At 43.4% G+C, this 21,196-nt stretch overlaps 2 protein-coding genes across 4 annotated transcripts; one reads left to right on the top strand and one right to left on the bottom strand.

The window, feature by feature from the left end:
• The first annotated feature begins 203 nt into the window (after positions 1 to 203).
• tdrd12 (tudor domain containing 12) lies at positions 204 to 16,269 on the top strand. 3 transcript variants are annotated; one of them, XM_049723807.2, is made up of 36 exons: positions 204 to 381; positions 607 to 654; positions 3,797 to 3,961; positions 4,044 to 4,180; positions 4,351 to 4,467; positions 4,537 to 4,592; positions 4,663 to 4,748; positions 5,107 to 5,308; positions 5,714 to 5,766; positions 5,854 to 5,921; positions 6,001 to 6,066; positions 6,137 to 6,188; positions 6,264 to 6,337; positions 7,412 to 7,474; positions 7,602 to 7,662; positions 7,772 to 7,879; positions 8,380 to 8,562; positions 8,640 to 8,793; positions 9,057 to 9,184; positions 9,298 to 9,489; positions 9,557 to 9,685; positions 10,014 to 10,131; positions 10,638 to 10,777; positions 10,857 to 11,086; positions 11,492 to 11,573; positions 12,127 to 12,308; positions 12,482 to 12,689; positions 12,935 to 13,027; positions 13,097 to 13,251; positions 13,330 to 13,500; positions 13,583 to 13,641; positions 13,717 to 13,783; positions 14,424 to 14,537; positions 14,715 to 14,868; positions 14,946 to 15,006; positions 15,104 to 16,269. In XM_049723807.2, the coding sequence occupies exons 2-36, from the start codon at positions 631 to 633 to the stop codon at positions 15,184 to 15,186; spliced, it is 4,035 nt and encodes a 1,344-aa protein (XP_049579764.1). In that variant the 5' UTR covers positions 204 to 381; positions 607 to 630; the 3' UTR covers positions 15,187 to 16,269. The 3 variants fall into 3 exon arrangements, with proteins under 3 accessions (XP_049579764.1, XP_049579765.1, XP_049579766.1); XM_049723808.2 differs by having other exon boundaries at positions 204 to 654; XM_049723809.2 differs by lacking the exons at positions 13,583 to 13,641; positions 13,717 to 13,783; positions 14,424 to 14,537; ... (1 more) ...; positions 14,946 to 15,006; positions 15,104 to 16,269 and having other exon boundaries at positions 13,097 to 13,247; positions 13,330 to 13,465.
• On the bottom strand, positions 16,238 to 21,161 carry LOC125970629 (uncharacterized). Its single transcript, XM_049723157.2, has 14 exons — positions 21,054 to 21,161; positions 20,780 to 20,893; positions 20,546 to 20,665; positions 20,392 to 20,454; positions 20,104 to 20,220; positions 19,922 to 20,035; positions 19,616 to 19,782; positions 18,736 to 19,405; positions 18,422 to 18,564; positions 18,213 to 18,273; positions 17,760 to 17,974; positions 17,481 to 17,667; positions 17,289 to 17,384; positions 16,238 to 17,215 (listed from the first exon to the last, which is right to left on the bottom strand). Exons 1-14 carry the CDS (start codon positions 21,159 to 21,161, stop codon positions 17,066 to 17,068), a joined length of 2,325 nt encoding a protein of 774 aa, XP_049579114.1. The 3' UTR covers positions 16,238 to 17,065.
• Between the last annotated feature and the right edge of the window lie 35 nt (positions 21,162 to 21,196).

Genomic DNA, 21,196 nt, shown 5'->3' with positions numbered 1-21,196 from the left:
CTATTAACTGTGTGGATGGTTATCTATTGACACTTGTGTTTATTGCTTATTTTCCCTTTTGAAAAACAGCTTGGTCTCAGAGGGTTTCTTTTTCTCCTTGAATTAAGGTTTTATTTGATTGATGTGTACTTCTATTTGAGCACAACACTTCACTTTGAATACTTCACGATTGTAATCGAATGAAGTTGGCAGCATTTTGCATTTTCCCTCTAAAAGTTAAGACGCATGCAGTCCGGTTACAGATAGCGCCTCTAGTGGTCACAGTTAGTCAGTTATATTTGATTGTTCTCCATCGAGAGCAGGTGTTTCCTTGCATTCCGATAACCCGACTGTAGTTGCTGCGGTTCTATCAATTTAGTTGAATTTCTACCGGAATCAAAGGTAATGACAAAGTCGTAATTATCATGAACTATTTTGAGCCACATCGAGTTGATGTCATAGGATTTAATTAGCCTTTTCCAGTGGAAAAATGGCGCGGGCTAATTTGGACCTTTTAGCTAGCAGCTATTGTGTGTGTGACCGCACGTCGTCGTTTGACTAAATAACGTCACGTTCGTTAAATAATACTATTTTATTGTACTTTTTTTTTCATCTTTTCTGACCAAGCGAGTGTCTGCGAGGCCAAAGACTATGTCCAAGTTGCTCAATGTTAAGGTAAGTTAGAGCCTGATTATTGTCACCTGGCTTTCGCTTTCAATAATCGATGTCATTTTCCTAATGAAAGGACATACGTGCAAATATAACATGTTAGTAGAAGCAATAATTGTTCGAAAGAATTAATAAACTAATGTCGGCGTCGGAAATGTAGAAAAAAAAAACAACATTAGCATGTTTGCTTTTGTTCAATAATGTATCCTTAAAGTCAGAATGTCAGCATTGTTATTCATATTTAATGGAAAAAAAAAACGAGTCGCCCTTATAAAATTAAATTACTACACATGAGCATTTCACAACATGAATTTTGTTCCTATGTGGTGGACCTCTGACAAAGACCTCAATTTCTAAAATATTAATAGCAATGTTATTTGCACTTTTTTGAGTTTCGAGATCTTTATATGAAAATACAACATTTGAATCAAAAGAAGCAGAGAGGAACAAAATGTGATATGGTACTTTGACCTTTTTAACTGGAAATATTGACCTTTCCACATTTAAATGACCCAATCAGAAATACCTCGACTATGATTTTTACAGTTTTACACTCACCATTGCTGTCAGGAACAAAAAGAAACAATTCAAGATTCAACAGTTTTTTATTTGCCATGTTTGAGCGTACCAAACAAGGAATTTGACTTCGGTAAATCACAGCCTCTGTTCAACATTTAGGTGACTAACAACAGCACTCAGGACATGTGAAAAATGAAAGATATTCTCAAACATCCCCTGATCTTAAACTGATCTTAAACTCCCAAGAGGGCAAGGAAAAACTCAAAACTCCAGCTAGGGGAAATGAGAAACCTTGAGAAGAGACCACAGATGGGAGGGTCCCTCTTCTAGGATGACCAGGCTGCAATGGATGCAGAGAGGACACATAGTATAAACAGTGTAGACAAAAAAGGTGTGGAAAGCGGGATGTTATTGCACAGTAATGACTCTGAGACTCTAAGAGTGGTGTGAGTTCATCAGAGCGACAGGCTGGGGGAAGAAGCTGTCTCTGTGTCTGCTGGTTTTAGTGTACAGAGCTCTATAACAGCGTCCGGAGGGGAGTAGTTCAAACAGGCTACAACCTGGGTGCGAAGGGTCTGTAGAGATGTTACTTGCACGTTTCCTGGTCCTGGACAGGTACAAGTCTTGGATAGATGGGAGGTTGATTCCAATTATCTTTTCTGCAGTCGTGATTGTCCGTTGCAGTCTGTGCTTGTCTTGTTTGGAGGCCGATCCAAGCCAGAGAGTGATGGAGGTGCACAGGACAGACTGGATGATGGCAGTGTAGAAGATCTTCAGCAGCTCCCGCGGCAGGTTGAACTTCTTGAGCTGTCTCAGGAAGTACAGCCTCTGCTGGGCGTTCTTCCGGACAGAGTCTATGTGGCCGGTCCATTTCAGGTCCCGAGAGATTGTGGTTCACAGGAACTTGAAGGTGTCTGATGAGAGAATAGTATTACTGCGGATAGTGAGGGGTGAAAGTGGTGAAGGGCCTCGCCTGAAGTCCACTGTCATCTCCACGGTCTTGAGCGGGTTCAGGTCCAGGTGGTTTTGGCTGCACCAGTGGACCAGCCGCTCCACCTCCTGTTTGTACGCAGTCTCATCACCGTTCTGGATCAGTCTGATGAGAGTGGTGTCGTCTGCATACTTCAGGAGCTGCACAGAAGAGTCACTTGCGGAGAAATCGTTGGTGTAGAGGGAGAAGAGCAGTGGGGAGAGGACGCACCCCTGAGGGGCTCCAGTATTGGGGGTCAGGGTGTCAGATGTGATGCTCCCCAGCCTCACACGCCGTCTCCTGTTGGTCAGGAAGCTGGTGATCCACTGACAGGTGGAGGCAGGCACCGCGAGCTGGATGAGCTTCTGTTGGAGGATGTCAGGAGCGATGGTGTTGAACGCCGAGCTGAAGTCCACAAACAGGATCCTGGCGTACTTTCCTGGGGTGTCCAGGTGTTGCAGGATGTAGTGCAGTCCCATGTTGACCGCATCATCCACCGACCTGTTTGCCCGGTAGGCAAACTGGAGGGGGTCCAGCAGGGGGCCCGTGACATCCATCAGGTGGTTCAGCACTAACCTCTCGAAAGATTTCATGACCACAGATGTCAGTGCAACAGGTCTATAGTCATTCAGACCTGTGATGGCGGGCTTCTTGGCCACTGGAACGATGGTGGAGCTCTTGAAGCACGAGGGCACCTCACACAGCTCCAGGGAACGGTTGAAGATCTGTGCAAAGGTGGGCGCCAGCTGCTCAGCGCAGACTTTCAAGCAGGAAGGTGACACGCCGTCTGGGCCCGGTGCCTTCCTGATCTTTTGTCTCCGGAACATCTGGCGCACTTCCTCCTCGCGGATCTGGAGTGCGGGCGCAGCCTCTACAAGAGAGAGTGTCGGTGACCACGGTGATGGAGGTGTGGACAGAGCAGTTGTGGGGGGAGGTGAGTATGTAGATTGTGCTGCAGGAGGTCCCGTTGTATGGGAGGACCGATCAAACCTGCAGTAGAACCTGTTTAGCTGGTTAGTGAGCCTTGGGCTCTCCACAGGACGGGGGGTTCGTTTCTTGAAGCCCGTGATGCTCTGCAGACCTTTCCACACTGTTGAGGGATCAGGATTGGCAGAGAGGTGTCTCTCCAGGCTCTCCCCGTAACACCTCCTGGCTTTCCTGACCTCTCGGTTCAGTGTGTTTCTGGTCTGCTTGAACAGGTCCCGGTCACCGCTCCTGTAGGCCTCCTCCTTGACTTTGCGCAGCCTCCTAAGGTTCGGTGTAAACCAAGGTTTGTCGTTGTTTATCTGAATTTGTGCCCATATCGCGAAGCCCTTAGTCTCTGTTTGAAACAGTTAAGTCTAGTCATACATTTGAACGTTTTAAACTATGATGTTTATAAATGTGTAAATAATGCTGCACATTGTGAATAGTGCACTGAAACTTGATTTTGAGACAATCGCAGATCAAATCAAAATCTCAATATTTGTCAGAAAAATTGCAGTTGATTTTTTTTTCTTCTTAAAATCTCCACCCTGTTGTGTACTCAATTAAATGAGCAATAATATGTTATTTATCAGCTGTGACATTATTGGTATGACTAAATTGAGAAACAAACATTGGCATTTTTAGCTACCCATTTGGAAACGTACATAAGCAGCTCTGTTTCCATCATCACAGTTGGTGCACCCATCATGCATCTGGGCCCAGCTGGACAGTCATGTTAGCATTGATGCAGTGGGCAAGCATCAGTATGACAAGCTGTTTGCACGCATGAACCTCTTCTATGGTGATTACACCAGTGACCAGTGTACAGTAACGCCCTCCTCGCTGGAGAAGGGTCAGGTAAGCGTCCATTGATTCAGCTTTCTTATGGACCTGTGTGTGTTTGTGTGTTCTCTGAGGATTTAGTGTGTGTTGGTCTCAGGTATGCGTAGTGTACTGGTCCCAGAATAAGATGTGGTGCCGGGCCAGGCTGGAAAACATAATCTCAGAGGCACAACCGTGTCTTGCTTGCTGTCAACTTCTGGACCATGGAGAATCTCTTATTGTTCTCCTCAGCCAGTAAGACTATATATATACTGTGTGTGTTCACTACCTTCTTAATGTGAGGGCTTCAATTAATTGAATAATCTGATGACAAAAAAAATCAAGTTTATGTTTCTGATATTGGTGCAATGGGTGTCAGAATGTGGCAGCTGATGTCTCATGTTTTATTCTTGCCATCATTCAAGAGTCCGACACGTTGAACAGGATTTCCTTCAGCTGCCGTTCTGGATGAGGAGGTTCCACTTAGCGAGAATAACGCCCCTGACGCTGCAAGTGTCTTTTTGTCAGGAGGCCAAACTGGCGTAAGCGCGCTCATCATCACTAGCTCCATGATACAGCCTGCCTGTAATGGACTTGTGTTTGGTTTACAGGCAATCTAGCCGCTGGGACTGCTCAGCCACATCCTACATGTGTGACCTTCTCGAGAGTGAGACACGCATGCTCATGACGCACACATGTTTTTCTTCGCCTCACACGTTTTTTTCCACATATCAAAGCTTCAAGTCAGACTGAGGCCATTCTACTCAAGGAAGAGTCCAACTCCACTGCCATCGAGCTCTACGTGAACATCAAGGGCGTCAAGGTCATCTCACATGAACACAAACATTTATTGTATGGAATGTCTACATGTTTTGTGTGACGTTTGTCCGCAATTATTTCCCTCCAATATCCAAACGCTCCACATGAACTCACACTGCTTGAAAGGAGACATATTATGCATTTCCCCCATATTAAAAGATAATAACAAATTGCCTCATTGAGTAACAATATTGGCTTTGTTGTTTTATGTCACGCTTGACGGGTTGGTTGGCACTCCAGAAATACAGCTTTTTGTATATAACATGAAAAAGTTACTTGTCCCATAGGACTGGATTAAATCTATTGAGCTAATGTGTTAAATGTTATTACTCTAAATGACATAATATTATTTTTATTTTCAGATTTGTGTGAATGATGAGCTGGTTTGTAAGAGGTTTGCCATCTACAGCCAAGACTGTTCCAACAACAGCAAGTTGGAGCAGATTAATGCTCAGCATTTCAGGATTTTAAACCGCTGCCCTAACACACCTGGCAGCAGACCCCTAGCACAGGCAGCAGCTGCTCCAGTTCCATTATCACCAGTGGAAACTACACCTGCTACAGGTAACAAAAGGTTCAGTATCTATATTCAGATAGAATCACCATTTATTTTTCAAGGCTCGGAAAAAAAATGGTCAACACATTTATTTATTTTTTACCCCAACCATTTTCAGATATCATCGTATGCCATCTACACAGGCATTTTCCCACTCACTTTAACACAGGCAGAGGTTTGAGAGTATGGTCTATCACAACCATTAGGATGTTTGTCGTTACCAGGATTTGAACGGTGGTTATTTGTGTCAAAGGCAGCAATCCACCAACCGTATTGTTCAGCTCCAAGTTATTGAGCTTTTAATCTGTCATCACTAGTGAGAATGTAATTAACCTAGCCTTGCTAGTTGGAAAGTAGTACTGCATGGTGTTTGTTGACTAGATAACAATTATTTAATGTCATGTAACCTTCAGTGATCCAGTGCGCTAAAACGGGAGTCTGTAATGGGATGACAGGGACCCCTCAGGTGAGTGTTCGTTCGTGAATGTCCCACAAAGTTGTCTGTTTCGTATACATGTAGTTTCAATTTGCTTTCATGGTTGCTTTTTTTCAGAGCCTAGAGTGTGAGGGAATCAGTAGGTCAAAGGATGGACAAGCATTACCAGGCAGCCGACCAGAGAGGTGAAAATGCATCAGTGTGAATAAGGTAAAGAAAAAAAAAGAAAAGGTTTAGTCATGTGACAGAATTGTGTCGTTTCAGTGACTCATCAGAGGAATCTGACACCTCCTTGGCTGCTGTGTTCAAGTCCCACCTCAATCAGTTCAAGTGAGTGATGACATCACGCTCTCGTCTGAGTGGCCGGCAACTGAAGATTATGTGGTTGATGTCCCCACAGGTCAATGAGGTCCCTCAATCCATCACACAGCTTTAAGGAGGCTGAGATAAGTGTAAGTCACATAAGGCATAAACAAAAGTAATGGGAGGAGACAGAATGATAATTGTGTTATATGTGAACGTTACAGGTGAGTCAACCTGAGGAGCAGATTGAGTGTTCACCTCAACATTCTTCCAGTTTATCAATCACAGGACAGGAAGTGTAAGAGGCCAGCTCAACACTATGATATTTCAGCAACAGTGACACGGCAAAAAAAAAAAAAGAGAGAGATATCAGCCCAGGCTTTCTAAATTAATGGCCTTCAGACCTGGTGTTGCTGGAACACTAGGTGTCCGCAAGCTTTAGGTTGAGGGTTTCCAAAATAATTTCAATAAAATCAACCTATCTGTTGTATCATTTAAATTAAAGCATTTGTTAATAAAGGTAACAACACCAAAATAAAAACATGCTGAATCAATTCCTCTTCCCGTTCTTAGTTTCGGGCCAGTGAAAAGCTCAAATATTATTATACTTCCTCACATACTGTAAACTTGACATTTCCATATAAATAAACTGGTTCTCTTTAAGAACACTATAGTAAAAAAGCCCATGATTTTCTTAAAGGACCCAGCCATCTTTTCTAGAAGTGAAGACATAATATTAATTGAGGGAAGTTGTATTTTTGAAATTCACTTGTTAAGATATGATGTGCTTCCTTCATTTAACTTTGAATTTATTAATTTTATTATCTTAGATTGAAAATTCTTTGCAAGATTTCAGTTTTTCAAATATGATATTGCTCATAAAATTACAAATGTTTTGTCTTAAATATGCATTTATTATTGCATTTAGACTTACCTCCAAAACATACAACTTAAATTCTTAAATTTATGTAGAAATATGTTTTTGTGGAGCCCAAAATTTGAGTCGTATGAGGTGATACTGCTGGGGCCTGAATTTCCCTGAAGGAGTATTCCCAAGGGATTAATAAAGTTGAGTCTAAGTCTAAGTCTATACCACAGAGAACACTTAAATGAACATCTCAAAACTACGAGAGACTCTGAGGGTAAACCAAGCATCAACACGCCACATGCGTGGAGCATACTAATCAGTCAGTAATTTCATGGGAGGATAATGTCAAATCCACCACATTTTAAGGTACCAGGGAAATATCTATGCTGTGTAATTTTTGAGTCATTGGACCCACAAAGCTTGAAAACCGCTGGCCTAAAATGAAAATACAGCAAGCAATCAAACATGTAACATCAGCCTGAAGGTGTTGTGTGCATGTTTCAGCGCACTGCCTCCCACCCAACTGGACGTGCTGAAGACAAGCAACAACAACTCTGCATGCGCAAGGTGTTTCTAAACAGTGTTACATGTGATCCATTTTGAAATACTGTATCAGTATCAAATGCCTTTTTTCACCTCATGATGACCGTAGTTCCACATTTAATCTGAACCCTTTCCTTATTGCTGCTTGAAGACTTTTGGAGTGGTTGAATCCTCAGCCTTTGAAATTTCAGTCAGATGATGAAGATGAGCCGGTAGGCTTGATTTTATTTACTGAGTCTTGTTAGCTGCTTCAAGTCCATTTGGCCACCTTGTTAAAGAAAGCATTATCAATATAAGGTGATTTTAATTTTTTGTTGTCAGGTGATTCTCGATGCTCCCAAGACAGGCGGCGTTCTGGTGCACTCTGCTTTCCCGATAGAGCCGTGTTCAAGTCTGGCAGACGCACCCATCACCGAGTCACTTTGCAGGGTAGACAATGACCTACTGTGATTAATAGTGCTACAGCTGCCATTTTTTTGACATGCTAAAAACATTGTTGACAGAGGATTCTAATTCTTTGAAACCGGGCCCTTTATTATTATTAATTTTTGCACAAAACAATCAGAAACCAATTTCTAGACTTCAATTTATACCAAACTTATTTTTTGGGACCGCCAAAGACTACCTGTGGTGAATAAAATACTGCCTTTTAGTGGAATATCTTCACATTGCATGCACATTGGAGCCCAGCAAATTTGTGGTTTTGCATTTATTAGTTCACATATTTGCTGATCATTTTACGGAACTTTTGTTAATATATTTTTTCCCATTTTAAATTCACCTACCACAGGTTTTTCACACTAATGTGATGAAGGTTGAACTCTTCCAAACTTTTAGACGTTTTCAGGATGCTGGAGTCACAAATACTAAAGTATCACAATCACACTTAATGACTCAAATGTTGTTGTTGTTTTTTCTGCTGTCTCTAGATATTGCAGAGGAAGCAGGTCTGCCTGTCTTCCACAGACCTTCTAAGTTGGCCCTCTGTGGGTAGAGGAAACAACACCATAGTCATCTCGCATAGCGCTGACCAGCCTCAAAGCTACCTGGCCCCCCTTCTCAGCAACATACTGCTATGCACTATCTTCACCATCTCCTCCTCTACAGCTGGCGTGAGCACACATTGCTAATATCACACATTTCAACATCTAGAAAGAAGACAAGCTGCCTGTGTTGTGTGCACTTGAAGCCGGTAGCAGTGGTGCTGTGTCCTGGCTGGGAGAAGGTCCAGCTGATCTGCGACCTTCTAGAGGAGTGCAACCTTACCCAGCGTCTCAATTCAACCAGCGTACTTCTTGGTAGTGGCAAAGATGAACCCAAAGCCTTCAAGATGCCCAAAGACTGTAAGTTACTAGAACATGCTTGTCCTATACCCCTCCGAATAGCAAAGTCAGGTCTTCCAGTTGAAACTGTAACAAATGCACTTTGTGTAGCTTTGACCTACTCAACATCCAAATAAGTCTGCTTCCTGGTGGGTCACTTAGTAACCGGTGCCTAATAAAGTCCCATTCTGCCTTAGTCTCTACACTGTCCTGCTGTGGGACACTGTGCAAGCCAAGTGTTGTGGTTAGAACTGCCTTTCTATTTCTTCCTGTTTCCTGTTCAGGCCTATTGCTAGTGACCACTCCCTTCAGTCTGGTGAGTCTGCTGTCGTGTCACTGCTTTTTGTTCCTGCGTTTGAGTCACCTTGTGCTGGATGAGGCTGATCAGCTCTTCACGCTAGCGTCGGTCCAGGTGACACCTTGGTGCTGTTGTAAAGTTTGGAATTTGGCCACAGTTATTCTTCTTCCAAAAAACATTTCATCGCTAATGACACTTAAACCATCATTCCTCCCTCCTCCTGTCAGATGGAGAAGATTTTGAAGCATTTTCAGAAGATCAGCTCCCGCCAGGAAATGTCCTCATGTCCACAACAACTGATTGCTGTGGCCAAGCGGTGGACGAGTCACATGGAGGCTTTGATGGCAGAGCACATGCCGTTCGCTAGTGTCCTCATAGCAGCTCCTGAAGAAGCTGCGCTGTATGGAAACGTGCAACAGGTCACTGCAGAAGAAACTCTGGCCCTGTAACTGGGATGATGATGATGATGATGATATCTTGTCACAGCTTGTACTTATGACCTTGGAGAGGAGCAAGCTCTCCACATTGTTGAGTGCATTGGATTTCAGCCCTGACGTGGGCCAGAAGACTCTCATTGTCTGCGACTCTGCTGAAGAGGTTGAAAATGTCTACAAGGTGAGTAGTAATTACAAATCTGTGTTTTGAAGAAGTGTTGTATCATTACGTAATTAATTTATTTGATCAGTTACATTTTTTTTCCCACCCAAATAGCTTTTTGTTTTGTTGTGTCCGCTGACCTTGATTACTAAAGCACAGTCAGTGTTGAAAACGACTTTCATTGTTGCCAATAACATGGTGCCCATTTATACTGTAGTAAAGCAATTAATTATTAACACGTTGCATCCTTAATATGCATTTTCAAGCAGAAAATATATTTGAGATAAACTTAGTATTATAATGATAATAATGATAATTAATAATGAACTTTTCTTGTCTCCAACAGGCTGTGAGCTCTAAATCAGCATTCAGTCTGAAGATTCATGAGAACTTAATGCACACATTGAACTTTGTGCTCCAGCAGTGGGGCAAAGAAATTTGCCCTGGCGCACAAGTCATTCTGGGTAAAGCACAACACATTTTACATCCTCACACTTTGGCAGTACGTCTCCGGGTCTGGATAACCATTGTCTCTTTGAAAACATTTGTCTTTGACCAAACGAAAGCTGTACAAGAACTGTACATTGACAAATGCGCATGGATGCTTTACACTTTTCTCAAGTTAGCTTCATACTGTCCACTTTGATGAGCAGTTAAATAAGCAAGGTTCTCACTGCAGACACTCTTACTTTCCTCAGCTCTGACAATCTGACTTTGTTTTTTCAGATTTTGACTTTTTGTTGCCATTGCAAACATGCAACTTTACTTTTCTAACAACATAAGTTTATTTTTCAAATGCAAGAGTTGATCATAACATGGACCTTTTGGGAAAATATTTGATTTTGAAGTTGATCAGCCGACAAGATATGATCAAAAAGAAAGCATTTTTTTATTCTTGGTGTATATAATATATGACATGATTAATAAGAAAATCAACGCTTATCTGGAAATTGCTTTTGTTTTGTTTTAGTCGCTGCCGGAGAGTGCCTGAAGTGTTTGGGACTGACAGATGCTACCTGTGTGGTCCACTTTGGCTTCCCAAGTTCCCCCAAAATATTCGGAAGCCGACTGTTTTGCATGAGCCACAATTTCAGGAATCTCACTGACCTTGTAAGACCTGGCGGGACATCAGGTGTTGTAGGTCTTCATCTGATGTGACTTTAATTCTATCTCTGCTTTCCTTCTCAAGCCTTCCCCTCAAGACTCAATGGCAAAAGTTTCTCAAGTCTGCAAGTCCTTGCTGCTGGTCTCTGAGAAGAATGCGCAGCACGTTGGTGGCCTGGTGCGCTACCTCAAACGAAGCCATGCTCTACTTCCTGCAGAGCTGCTGTCCTTCGCAGAGGCTGCCGACGTGGCCCGAGAGGAGCAAAAGACTGAGCGGCCACTATGTCACCACCTGAAGAGCTTTGGAATGTGCAGGTTTGAAGACGCCTCACAGCATACAGTATGAAGGCGAAAAATTTTCGGATATACAGTGAAACCCCTTTTCCAGACCCAAGCCGCAGTAGGAGCAAACTCACAATATTGAGAGATGATGTAGAAACATTTTAAACATTAAAAATCACCAACAGGCATTAACAATTTGAACATATTAAAATGAATGTTTTAAAATAAAAGATATAAAGGAAAATACTTCTTAGTAGGTACATTATTGCTGGTTAGAAGGGGAACTTATCTGCCTGTCTTAAATTATACCATATCTACAGCCAGTAGAGCTCAGTGCTGCCCAGCATGTTGTGCCGCAAAAACATATGTTTAAATTTATCTCTGAGCTAATATCCCCAATTTTTTTAAAATTATGTTTGTTTGTGTTTCTCTGTGCAGGTTTGGTGCTGTGTGTCCAGATCGTCACAGGCTCATTCCTCAACTGGATCAGTCCGAACTTCCTTCTTCCGGACTCATAGAGGTCACCATGCCACAAGGCTACAGTACCAGCGATGGGGACTCGGGAATGGGGTTGATGACTTGTGGTTTGACAAAACTCAAAAAAACTTGGATTTAGAAGTTGGACTTTAGGACTGTGCTTGATGAGAAACACAAAGATGTGACCCGCTGAATAGTTGTTCATTTTCTATACTTGGTTTAAAGACAAAAAAACGAACAATTCCTCGGCTGTATTAACATGTTGGCATGGGAACTCGTATCAGAGGATTAGCCTGGCAATCAGTCTAACAGTCTCTCGTATAAGATGGTATCGTCATGTCTGGCTGCCAAGATTTTGTAACTTTGGCTATAAAACTACTAGTGTGATGTAAAATGATCAACTGGAAAATAGAAAATGTGTTTTTTTTAAAGAAGACGTTTTGCCCAACTACATTAATACTCAGCTTTAGTGGGGTGTAAGGGACCAAGCCCTGAGTAGGGGAAAAACATATGTATAATATATATATAGGTGAATTAACACATAACCACGCAAAGAAGAGCATACACATCAGCTGTGATATGGGATTTGTGTGCAGGTGTTGCCTCTCCACATCAAGACAGCGTCTGTCTTCTATGGTCGTATAATCCAGAGGGAGAACCAAGTCTTTGACAGAATGGTGGCTGACATGACGTCTTACTATGCTGACAGCAAGCCGTGTCCTGAGGAGGTGTTGCAAGGAGGCATGTATGCTGTACAAGACAACCACCATTTCCACAGGTAGTCCTCGCTGCACACTACAGCAAAGCCCCATTCATCAAGAGCAATGGCATTTTAGACACACCAGTGATATGTGATAAATCACAGTATTGCCAAAAACCCTTGTTTGTGATATATGTACACTCATTATGTGCATTGTGTGATGCTAAGCATAGTTCCACCTGTTTCTGCAGGGTGAAGGTCCTGAGTGTCACAGACAACAAAGGCCGCCTATTTTTCAGTGTCCTCGCTCGCTTTATTGACATCGGAAAAGAGGCAGAAGTCAAATCCCACCAGATCCTGCGGCTGCCGGAAGAGTTCCACTCTTTGCCTGGCCAAGCAGTGGAAATGATTGTCTGCCAGGTGAAGCCTTGTGACGCAGAGGCTAACTGGCATCCCAAGGTAGCCTATGGCATCCTCCTTCTGCTGCCAACACTAAATGCAAGCTCCTCAAAGGGAATCCATACACGCATACTTTCTCAACAGAACTGAAAACTGGAAATGAATTAATTTCCTTTATGGCTCAACTTGCTCTCGATTGAGGAATCCATTAATTCTAGATTAAATATAGAACGATGTACTTTACACTGGAAAATTCATTTGACCCAAAACAGAAAGGAAGTGAAAATGTCTTTGAACAACTTCAGGTGACCAGAACCATCAGCCAGAAGATACAAGGTGTTACGCACCGAGCCAGAGCCGTCCTCAGTCTTGGAAACACAGTCTTTCTGGATCTTATGGTATGTTTGACTATCCAGATGGAACTTTGACTCAATGAAAACTATCTTCAATCTTTGTGCTTTTGGAAGGTTCTGGAGAGCCGAGTGGCTGGTACGAAGACTGTGATCAGCGAGTACAACGTTCCTAGTCTCATTTTAAACACCGGCATGGCAGAACGAAACCCAGATCATGTGAACCTTCTGAAGCTACTCAGTAGGACAAGTGCAACCAATCATGCTTGTGGGTAAGGAAGCTTGTTAGTGTCTTCAGGATCCAGCATTTCCCCAACAACTAGTTGCCACTCAATTTTTGTCCACACCAGGAATCAAACAAGTGAGCCTCCGGTGAAGTCCTTTGATATGAGCAACAGTATTCCTATCGGGAATAAAACTGATGAAGGAAGCAAGAAGTTTGATGCACCGGAACTCCAGCCACCTCATCTTCCCCCAGAAGCAGACAAGAAGACAATCATGCAAACTTCTGCAGATATCAGGTTACCCTTACACTTTTGGAGTGCTATGATCATCTGTTGTTTGAAAAGAAAGTAACAGGAACGTTTTTTGATTTTGCATCAGAACTGAAACTGGTGCTGACACAACAACCAACCAGATGCCTCATTTTAACAACAAGGATGGTAAAAAGCAGGCTAACCTAAGGTGTACTGTCTTGCTCAAGTAGTTTGTTTGATGTTTGCTTGTGATGTGTTCAGGCGTCCATACTGGTGACAACCAAAAAAACAATCATCTGAGCCATGGAGAGGCTCACATGACCAAGAGGTATGCAACTACAAATGTGGTTTTACTGTTTCTTTTTTTTTTATATATTGAAGAGGGAGCAACAGCAATGTGTAAATACTCTTATTAATTTATACAAACATAGTTGCTCCATAGGAGCACAGACACGGCACACACAGCTTGATAACTTTTCCATTACACTTAAGGCACAGCTCATTAACGTCATGACACATAGATTCAGGTGATAACAGAACAAATGTCTGCCTTACGAGGATATGTTTTTCCTTCTTTTCCCCTCCCTTTTCTTCTCTTCCGTATTCCTGCTTGCAGACAGTATAAAACCTTCTGATCTGGACTCTGACGTTGTTGTTTCATTACTTGCATTACTGACTGCTGTAAAACAACCCAAGATCTTGCAAATAAAGAACTCCACATCTTTTTTTTCCCTTGCTCAACGACGGGCATCCTGAACAAAACGCAACAATATAGATGTATATACTATTAAAAAGAAAGACATAATTAACATTGAGATTTGTGTCTGGGAATTTGTCATACGACCTAAGTGAGTTAAAAGCTTGTATGGGCCGGGGGCAGACTACTTTGAGAACCACTGCGCCAGTATCTACATAGACATGTCTCGCTGAAACTTAATGTGTGGCATTTTGACGTGGCCGTTTGTCAGTTTGCACCCACAGGTCCGCTGGTATCAGACGTCCACGGAACTGAGTGTCACTCTGAAGCTAAGGGACCCGCAGAGCCAGCACTGCGAATTCCACACTGACCGTGTGGCGTACAGGTGTGTCAGGACAGCGTCCATAGATACATGTTCAGCCAGGCTTACTTTGCCTGAAGTGGGTAATAATGCCATCTTCCATTTGACATGTCATTTTTGAGTCCTTGTTTGATTTGTACAATTTGAGTTGCCTTTGAGCTAAGCACGTAATAGTTTACAAGTGGGTGTGTGTATGTTCAGTTGCATTGTGAATGGTCGCCGCTATGGAGTCGATTTTGAGCTCCACTCGGCCGTGTCGGCTGAGCGCTGCCACTGGAAGCTGAATTGCAACGGGCCCTTCCTCACGCTCGTCAAACAAGAGCCAGGGTACTGGCCTACGCTTCTCAGGAGCAAGGTGCCGATTGAGTCAACTCCGTGCATTCCCATCAAAGCAACATTTAGGCTTCAGCAATATATTTTTTCTTTCCACAGAATATTTTTGTGAGTTATGACATGGAGCACCTGGAGCAAGAAGATATTGTGCCACGTCAAAGTAAGAACATTCAAAACATTCATTAGTAGGCCTAGAGTCTGGGCCCTAGACATACTGAGCATGCTTCATCCATTTGACCTGATGCCATCATGTTTAGGTCATGTGTTTGTGAGTGACACAGGAGAAGAACACTGCTTTGTCAATGGGTACAGCAGCAGCGACAGCGACGACTCATGTTGAAGGTCGTCAACACACTTGTCTTTATACATATATATATATATAAAGATTGGTTGCTAGCCAATCGCAGTCTACTACCACAGTCTACTCTAATTTGTTTTGAATATTTTGTTCCCCTTAGTAAATAAAACCACCATTTAACTAAAATTTAAAATGGCATGTTTACTATGGTTATATTTTATGTTTTTATGATATTAAAAATTCTGGTGGCAAAACTGCAAAAAAAATAATTTTAGAAAGGGGCAAATAGCTCGTCTATGCATTGTACATAGGATGGAACCTCGGTTTACAAGTGTGCCAGTTTATAAAATATTTTTTCATTTCATTTATCTCACTGAGCGGTGAATGCTTGCGACTGTTTGTACACGTAACTAATGTTACTTATTTTACTACTTTAATCATTTTCAGCGGTAAAAAATTTAAATAGATTTTAATAGTTTCATTAATTTGAAACCAGTTCAGAGTGTCCCCCGCCTACTGCCCGCCTACTGCCCGATGACAGCTGGGATAGGCTCCAACACGCCTGCAAACCCCGTGGGGACAAAGCGGTACAGAAAATGGATGGATGGATTAATTTGAAAAACATAATTATTTTTCATGTACAATTTTAAAAAGACATTTTGCCACTTTCTGTTGACTGAAAATGACATGGTAACGCTCCGCTTGCGAACGTCACCTGAACATTACCCTTGGCAACCTTTAACAAACCGTGACAAAAAAACATTTGCTACAGTCGCAAACCTTTGCCGCTCAATGAGATACCACTTTAAGACACTGCACTGTTATTTTGCAGAGAATTTATAAGAACGAGGATGGACATTACATTACACTTTGTTTTGCCCTTGCATTTTCTGTGTTAGCATGTTTAAGCGCAGTTTATTTTGAAAAGAAAACATGTTGAATTAGTTTGGGATATTTTGAGAGGACTGGAAGGGATCAATTAGATTCCTATTCATTTCGATGAGGAAAGATTATTTCAGATGCAAATGTTTTGAGTTACAAGTGTGGTCACTCAAGAAATGAAAAAGAATGTTTGGCCAAGATGGCCTGTTTTTCACAATAAAACTTTTGCAAAGAAGAATGAAACTTGCTTGCATATTTCATTGTATAAATTTTGTTCTGGAGAAATCAGTAAATAAGTCATTTTTTACCACCTCTTTCTTTTGCAACATGTATTTAATGGATTGCTGTAATTGATACAGGGGACGGGGATTCACATCCCAGTCGTGAATGACAACATCTTAGTGGGTATGCTAGATTCCAAATTCCAGCCACTATAGGTACAAATCTTGGATAAAAATGAGTAGGATGTATCAGGAGTAAAAACTATGCAAAAAAAAAAAATTACTGTAATGATTGTGGCAGCACTTGATGAGATGTGCTCCCCACAGGAAAACACTCCCTGACAAGTTTCCTTTTTTCTTATCTTTTAACCACTTTTGGAGGGCCGGACAGATTTGCTCTGAAAACTAGCCGGTTTCACAACAGCAAGAAATATGTCTTGAACCATTTGTCTTTTGGGGTATTGTGACTAAAGACAAAGATATGTCAAGACACTCAGGAAGATTTTAAAAATATGAACAAATGTATAATATCTGTGTAGTATTGCTGATAATCATGCACTCAAATTGTTTACTTTTTTCAAATCAATATATGTAGATGTATTTTAAAATCACCAATTTCAGTCATTTCAATAAAGAGCAGAGGGCTTTAGCCTGTTTAATGATTCTCTGTCGACTTAAAAAGATAATTATAAATAGGTGAAATAACTAAGAGAACCTCAATGTGAAGAACAAAAATCTTAAAAGTGGACATCAGTTGGTGACCTTCATGACTAAAATGTATTCTGTGTAAATGAACATGTTGCTTGTCATGATTTCACCTATTTTAAAGTCTTGTTGCCTTTTGCCGGCGTGATGTTCTTGGGGGCTTTTCCCAGCGCCACGTGACGAATGGACGAGCCAAACTGGAGCGTGCTGAGGGTCTCTACCTCGTCCTTGGAATCCGGACTCACGTTGATGAATACGCAGCACTGAGGTGAAAATCACAAAGCTGGAATCAGAATGAATACAGAATACAGATCAAACAAGACACCACAGTGGGACCTTGGCGTCTCCGCTGAGGCTAGGCTGCAGAAGGTGAGTCAGTTTACAGTTCCTGAAGGGCACGTGAAGGGCATTACACTTCAGAGCCGCAAACACCTAAATACACAACACATACACAATGACTGTAGTGGTAAGCTGGCATGTGATGTCATGAGTTGTGTGACATCATCAGTTGTGTGCGTTGGTGCTTACTTGTCCCAACGCGGTCAGTGACTTATTGATGGCGGCAGCCTCAACCAGGCGCTGGCCTTCGGCCTCTGTCCTGGAGATGCGCTCGGACCCGGCCAGGTCGCCTAAGGTCAGTGTGCCCCGTGTACTCTCTCCGGAAAATGAATCACTGCCACACACCTCCAGCGCCACCAGCAGGTGAGAGCGAGAACTGGACGCAACAACACAGAAGAAGGGTTGTCCTCTTGGGATTTTAAGCCATCTTCTTTCTCATCGCCATCACATCATCTTTGTCATCCCCACCTGTGTATGTTCATCTTGGTGGCGCCCATCTTCCTGTTCTTTTCTCCAGTCTCCATGACGTTGATGATATCGTCCTCGGTCCGAACCTCCACATGTGTCAGTCCTGGCACAGACACAAACTTTCCCTGCACGCGGATGTCCAGAGTGGAGGAAGCGGTGGGATTTTTCGCCAGCAGGTCGTTGAGTGTGTCGTTATAAATCTCCAACATGGAAATCTATACACATCACCCCAACAAAAAGAATAATGGCAATGTTTTTCAGGGTCAAAATAGCAAACACAGTAAACCACCATTATATTGTGACTTTAGAAGCAATTGCAAACATTCTGAAAATTTTACAACAAAGTATCCAATCATTGAACATTTTGGGATTTACGTATGCGAAATGCGAACGGATGAAAGTTGGATCTCAGGCATTTTCCATCTCTGGATGTAAAGAGTGTGTTGATAGTACCTTGAGAACATAAGACACTTTTTCTTTGAGTGAACACACACGGAGAAGTTCACGTATGGACCTGCAAGGGGATGCAACATCATGACAATAGAACAATGGAAACATGGGCACTCATCAATCAACAGAAGACACATGAAGCCTGAAGATAAGAATGATTCCCAGTAATTGGATTTCTTGGAATTTGCTTGCTTTGAGCAGGTCCTACACACCTGATGTTAACTCCGGGCTTGTCCTTGGTGCCCATCATCGTGAAGGTCTTTCCCGAGCCCGTCTGCCCATATGCCAAGATGCATACATTGTAGCCGTCTGCACAAGAAGTGATAAGCGGCACGGTTCCGGCGAAAACCTCCTCCTGCGGGACAAAGACAAAAACAGCAACGTTGAAGAGATTGTTTTTGTTTGGATTCAAAGTGTAGCCTCGGATCCTCGATCACGCCATCACGCTCCAGAAGAGCTCTGTATGTACCGTCAGGATCTTCATCAGTAGTGGACAGTAACTGGTAGTCTATTGCTGTTGTGGTACCTGTGTGCTGGTGGGTGCGTAGACCTTGTCAAAAAAGAACTTCTTCCTGGTGTTCTTGTGTATTAGCGTGACTTCCTGCTGGTCGTACTGGTCCAGACACGAGGAGCTTCCTTGTCTGGAGACGTTCCTGCACCTGCAGAAGACTCTGACATTCCCTTGCAGCTCGAGGAGCTTGTTGTACAAAGCTCGTCTCTCTAGCACCTCCTTCTGATAAAGCGAGCGCAGCGTCTGCGCCTCGCCGTCTGCTTGCCGCTGGGCTTCAACCATCTTCTTCAAGACGTCCTCCGTCTGGGTCAGGACGTTCTTCAAGTCACTCAATGTCAGGAGGAGCCAAGACCTCAGCTGTTTGGCAGACACCTTGAGTTCTCGGGCTAGTCCGCTGGCCCGTCGCAGCCTATTTGGATCTATAGCGGGCCTGGAGGCAGTGGAATTCCTGGCGGACGACACGGGTGTTTGACGACTCTGCAGGGACCGGATCTTTTCCTGGATCTCCTGCCGGTCAGCCTCGAGCTCGGCCGTCTTGCGGTTGAGGTTTTGCACAATCTCGCCAAGATGGCGAGTCTCCCTGACCAGGAACTTGTTCCTGTGGAGATGCTCATCCGCCTCTCTCTGTTTGGACTCAAGCTGCTGCCTCAGATCGTCAATAAGACGATCACGCTCCAGAAGAGCTCTGAATGGACCACACAAGCATCAGGATTGTCATCATCAGTGGAAATTACAAAAAACTCATTACTGTACTTGAGTAGATTTGTTTCAGGTTAACTTCAGGCATAGAAGGTCTATGTGTTCTTAATCCTTTCTCAAAATAGGTATGTTAGGGTTTTTAAACCTCCGCACATAACCAACATGACATAAAACCAGAGCATACACGTTGGCGAACCTGAATGAGTTAAGGTCACTGTATCCTGGATCTCCACTGGCATTAGCATGCAGGAGGACCTCTCCAAACATTGTGAGGTAGGCAGAGATGACTTCCTCGCTGTCATAGTTACAAAGTCGCAGTGCTGCCGTAATTTCCTTCTGGTCCTGCAGGCCTGGCAGAACCGACTGTGGATGCAAAACCAAAACACAATCTGTAGCTAGTGGAACCTTCTTCTACTGTATAGTCTTTTAAAAATAAGTTATATGATGACTCAAACGTTTTAAGACCCCTGATGTAAATGTTGGCTGGGCCGTGCCTCCTTACCATGACTCTGTGGACTCTGCTTTGCACAAAGTCCACATTCATCTCCCACTGGAGAGGGAGCAACAGCCACACACCCGAATGAGGATCCCAAAACCGGCACACGTTCACTCTCTCCTGGAAAACGCGCACACAGTGGTTAGAACCTGGAGGACAAACAAGTCATCACCATAAGGGGGTTTCACCTCAAACATATACGTCATCACACTTCCTTTTCCTGGGATGAAGATGCTGCCTGTGCGGTCGTCCTCCCCCACTGCCGCCATTGGCTGGACGTTGGCGACCGGTGGCTGGGCGGAGACCTGAGGGGAAACATGTACACTGTGGATAAAACAGGATGAAAAAGTTGATTGGTCACACACACAAGCCAGAACTGACGGTCGATGCTCATCAGGTCTCTAAGCTCGAATGGTTAAAAGACAAGAAGGGAAGCTTGGGCGTCATAGACAGGAAATGAGATGGAGATGACACACCTCCTGGTTTGGGTTGATGAAGCGTCCCATGTCGTACCATTCCTTGGGGAAAGGCTGCAGCTTCTGCTCAATAAGAGTCCATGTTGGAGTCACATGCTTATGAGAGATCAGCAGCCATGCTAATATCAAGCTCACACGTTTTGTTTGTCGGTACCTGCGCTTCGTCCACGTACACTCTGTTCCCGAGGTGCTCGAAGCAGCTGTACAAAGTTCCATTGTTGTGAAGAAAACTCTCAAAGTTCACGGACACTTCCTCTCCCTCACCAGACACTTCCTATTTGAAACACATATCGCGGGATGACTGGACATTGCCTTGTGCATCTGGCATTTTAGCATTTGCAAGATTTGTTAGCATGTTGCCAAACTGTTAGGAGTGTTTCTCACTCACGGTCACGAGTGGATTAACATCACTTGACAACTCATCTTCTTCGTCATGCTCTTTTGAATGAGTCTGGTCACTAGTGACAGACAGGACGTCCACCGCTTGATGTTCATCGTCCACCTGTAAACAAACATGGACACTAAATATCAGTACCATCTTGATGACATCATTTCCAGCAGCAAACTTCTACCACCATCAATGCTTCTCCACTCAGGACCGCAGGAGTGGGTGTTCTGACTACAGGGGTTGGCGTCCGGACCACAGGGGTGGGGGTCCTGACCACAGGGGTGGGGGTCCTGACCACAGGAGTGGGGGTCTGCACCAGGTCGGGCCGCTCATCGTCCACCCGGGATCCCTCGGTGGTGGTGGCGGACGCTCCACTTCCCATCTCAACGCTCAAGAACAGTACAAAGACTTTGCTGG

Source organism: Syngnathus scovelli, chromosome 6 (genome assembly GCF_024217435.2).
Source record: "Syngnathus scovelli strain Florida chromosome 6, RoL_Ssco_1.2, whole genome shotgun sequence".
In the NCBI taxonomy this organism is placed as follows: domain Eukaryota; kingdom Metazoa; phylum Chordata; class Actinopteri; order Syngnathiformes; family Syngnathidae; genus Syngnathus; species Syngnathus scovelli.
The sequence above is the reverse complement of the archived record's forward strand: the minus strand, read 5'-3'. Positions and strand labels throughout refer to the sequence as shown.

Bases quoted from the DNA above. Each gene is read 5' to 3' on its own strand.
- tdrd12 (XM_049723807.2), top strand. From the start codon at position 631: ATGTCCAAGTTGCTCAATGTTAAG. The intron at 8,563-8,639 runs GTGAGCACACAT...GTGCACTTGAAG, and splicing joins TCTCCTCCTCTACAGCTGGC to CCGGTAGCAGTGGTGCTGTG. The intron at 11,087-11,491 runs GTTTGAAGACGC...TTCTCTGTGCAG, and splicing joins AAGAGCTTTGGAATGTGCAG to GTTTGGTGCTGTGTGTCCAG.
- LOC125970629 (XM_049723157.2), bottom strand. From the start codon at position 21,161: ATGGGAAGTGGAGCGTCCGCCACCACCACCGAGGGATCCCGGGTGGAC. The intron at 18,565-18,735 runs GTACCACAACAG...TTTGTCCCGCAG, and splicing joins ACGCACCCACCAGCACACAG to GAGGAGGTTTTCGCCGGAAC. The intron at 17,975-18,212 runs GTACTATCAACA...TGATGTGTATAG, and splicing joins AAGTGTCTTATGTTCTCAAG to ATTTCCATGTTGGAGATTTA.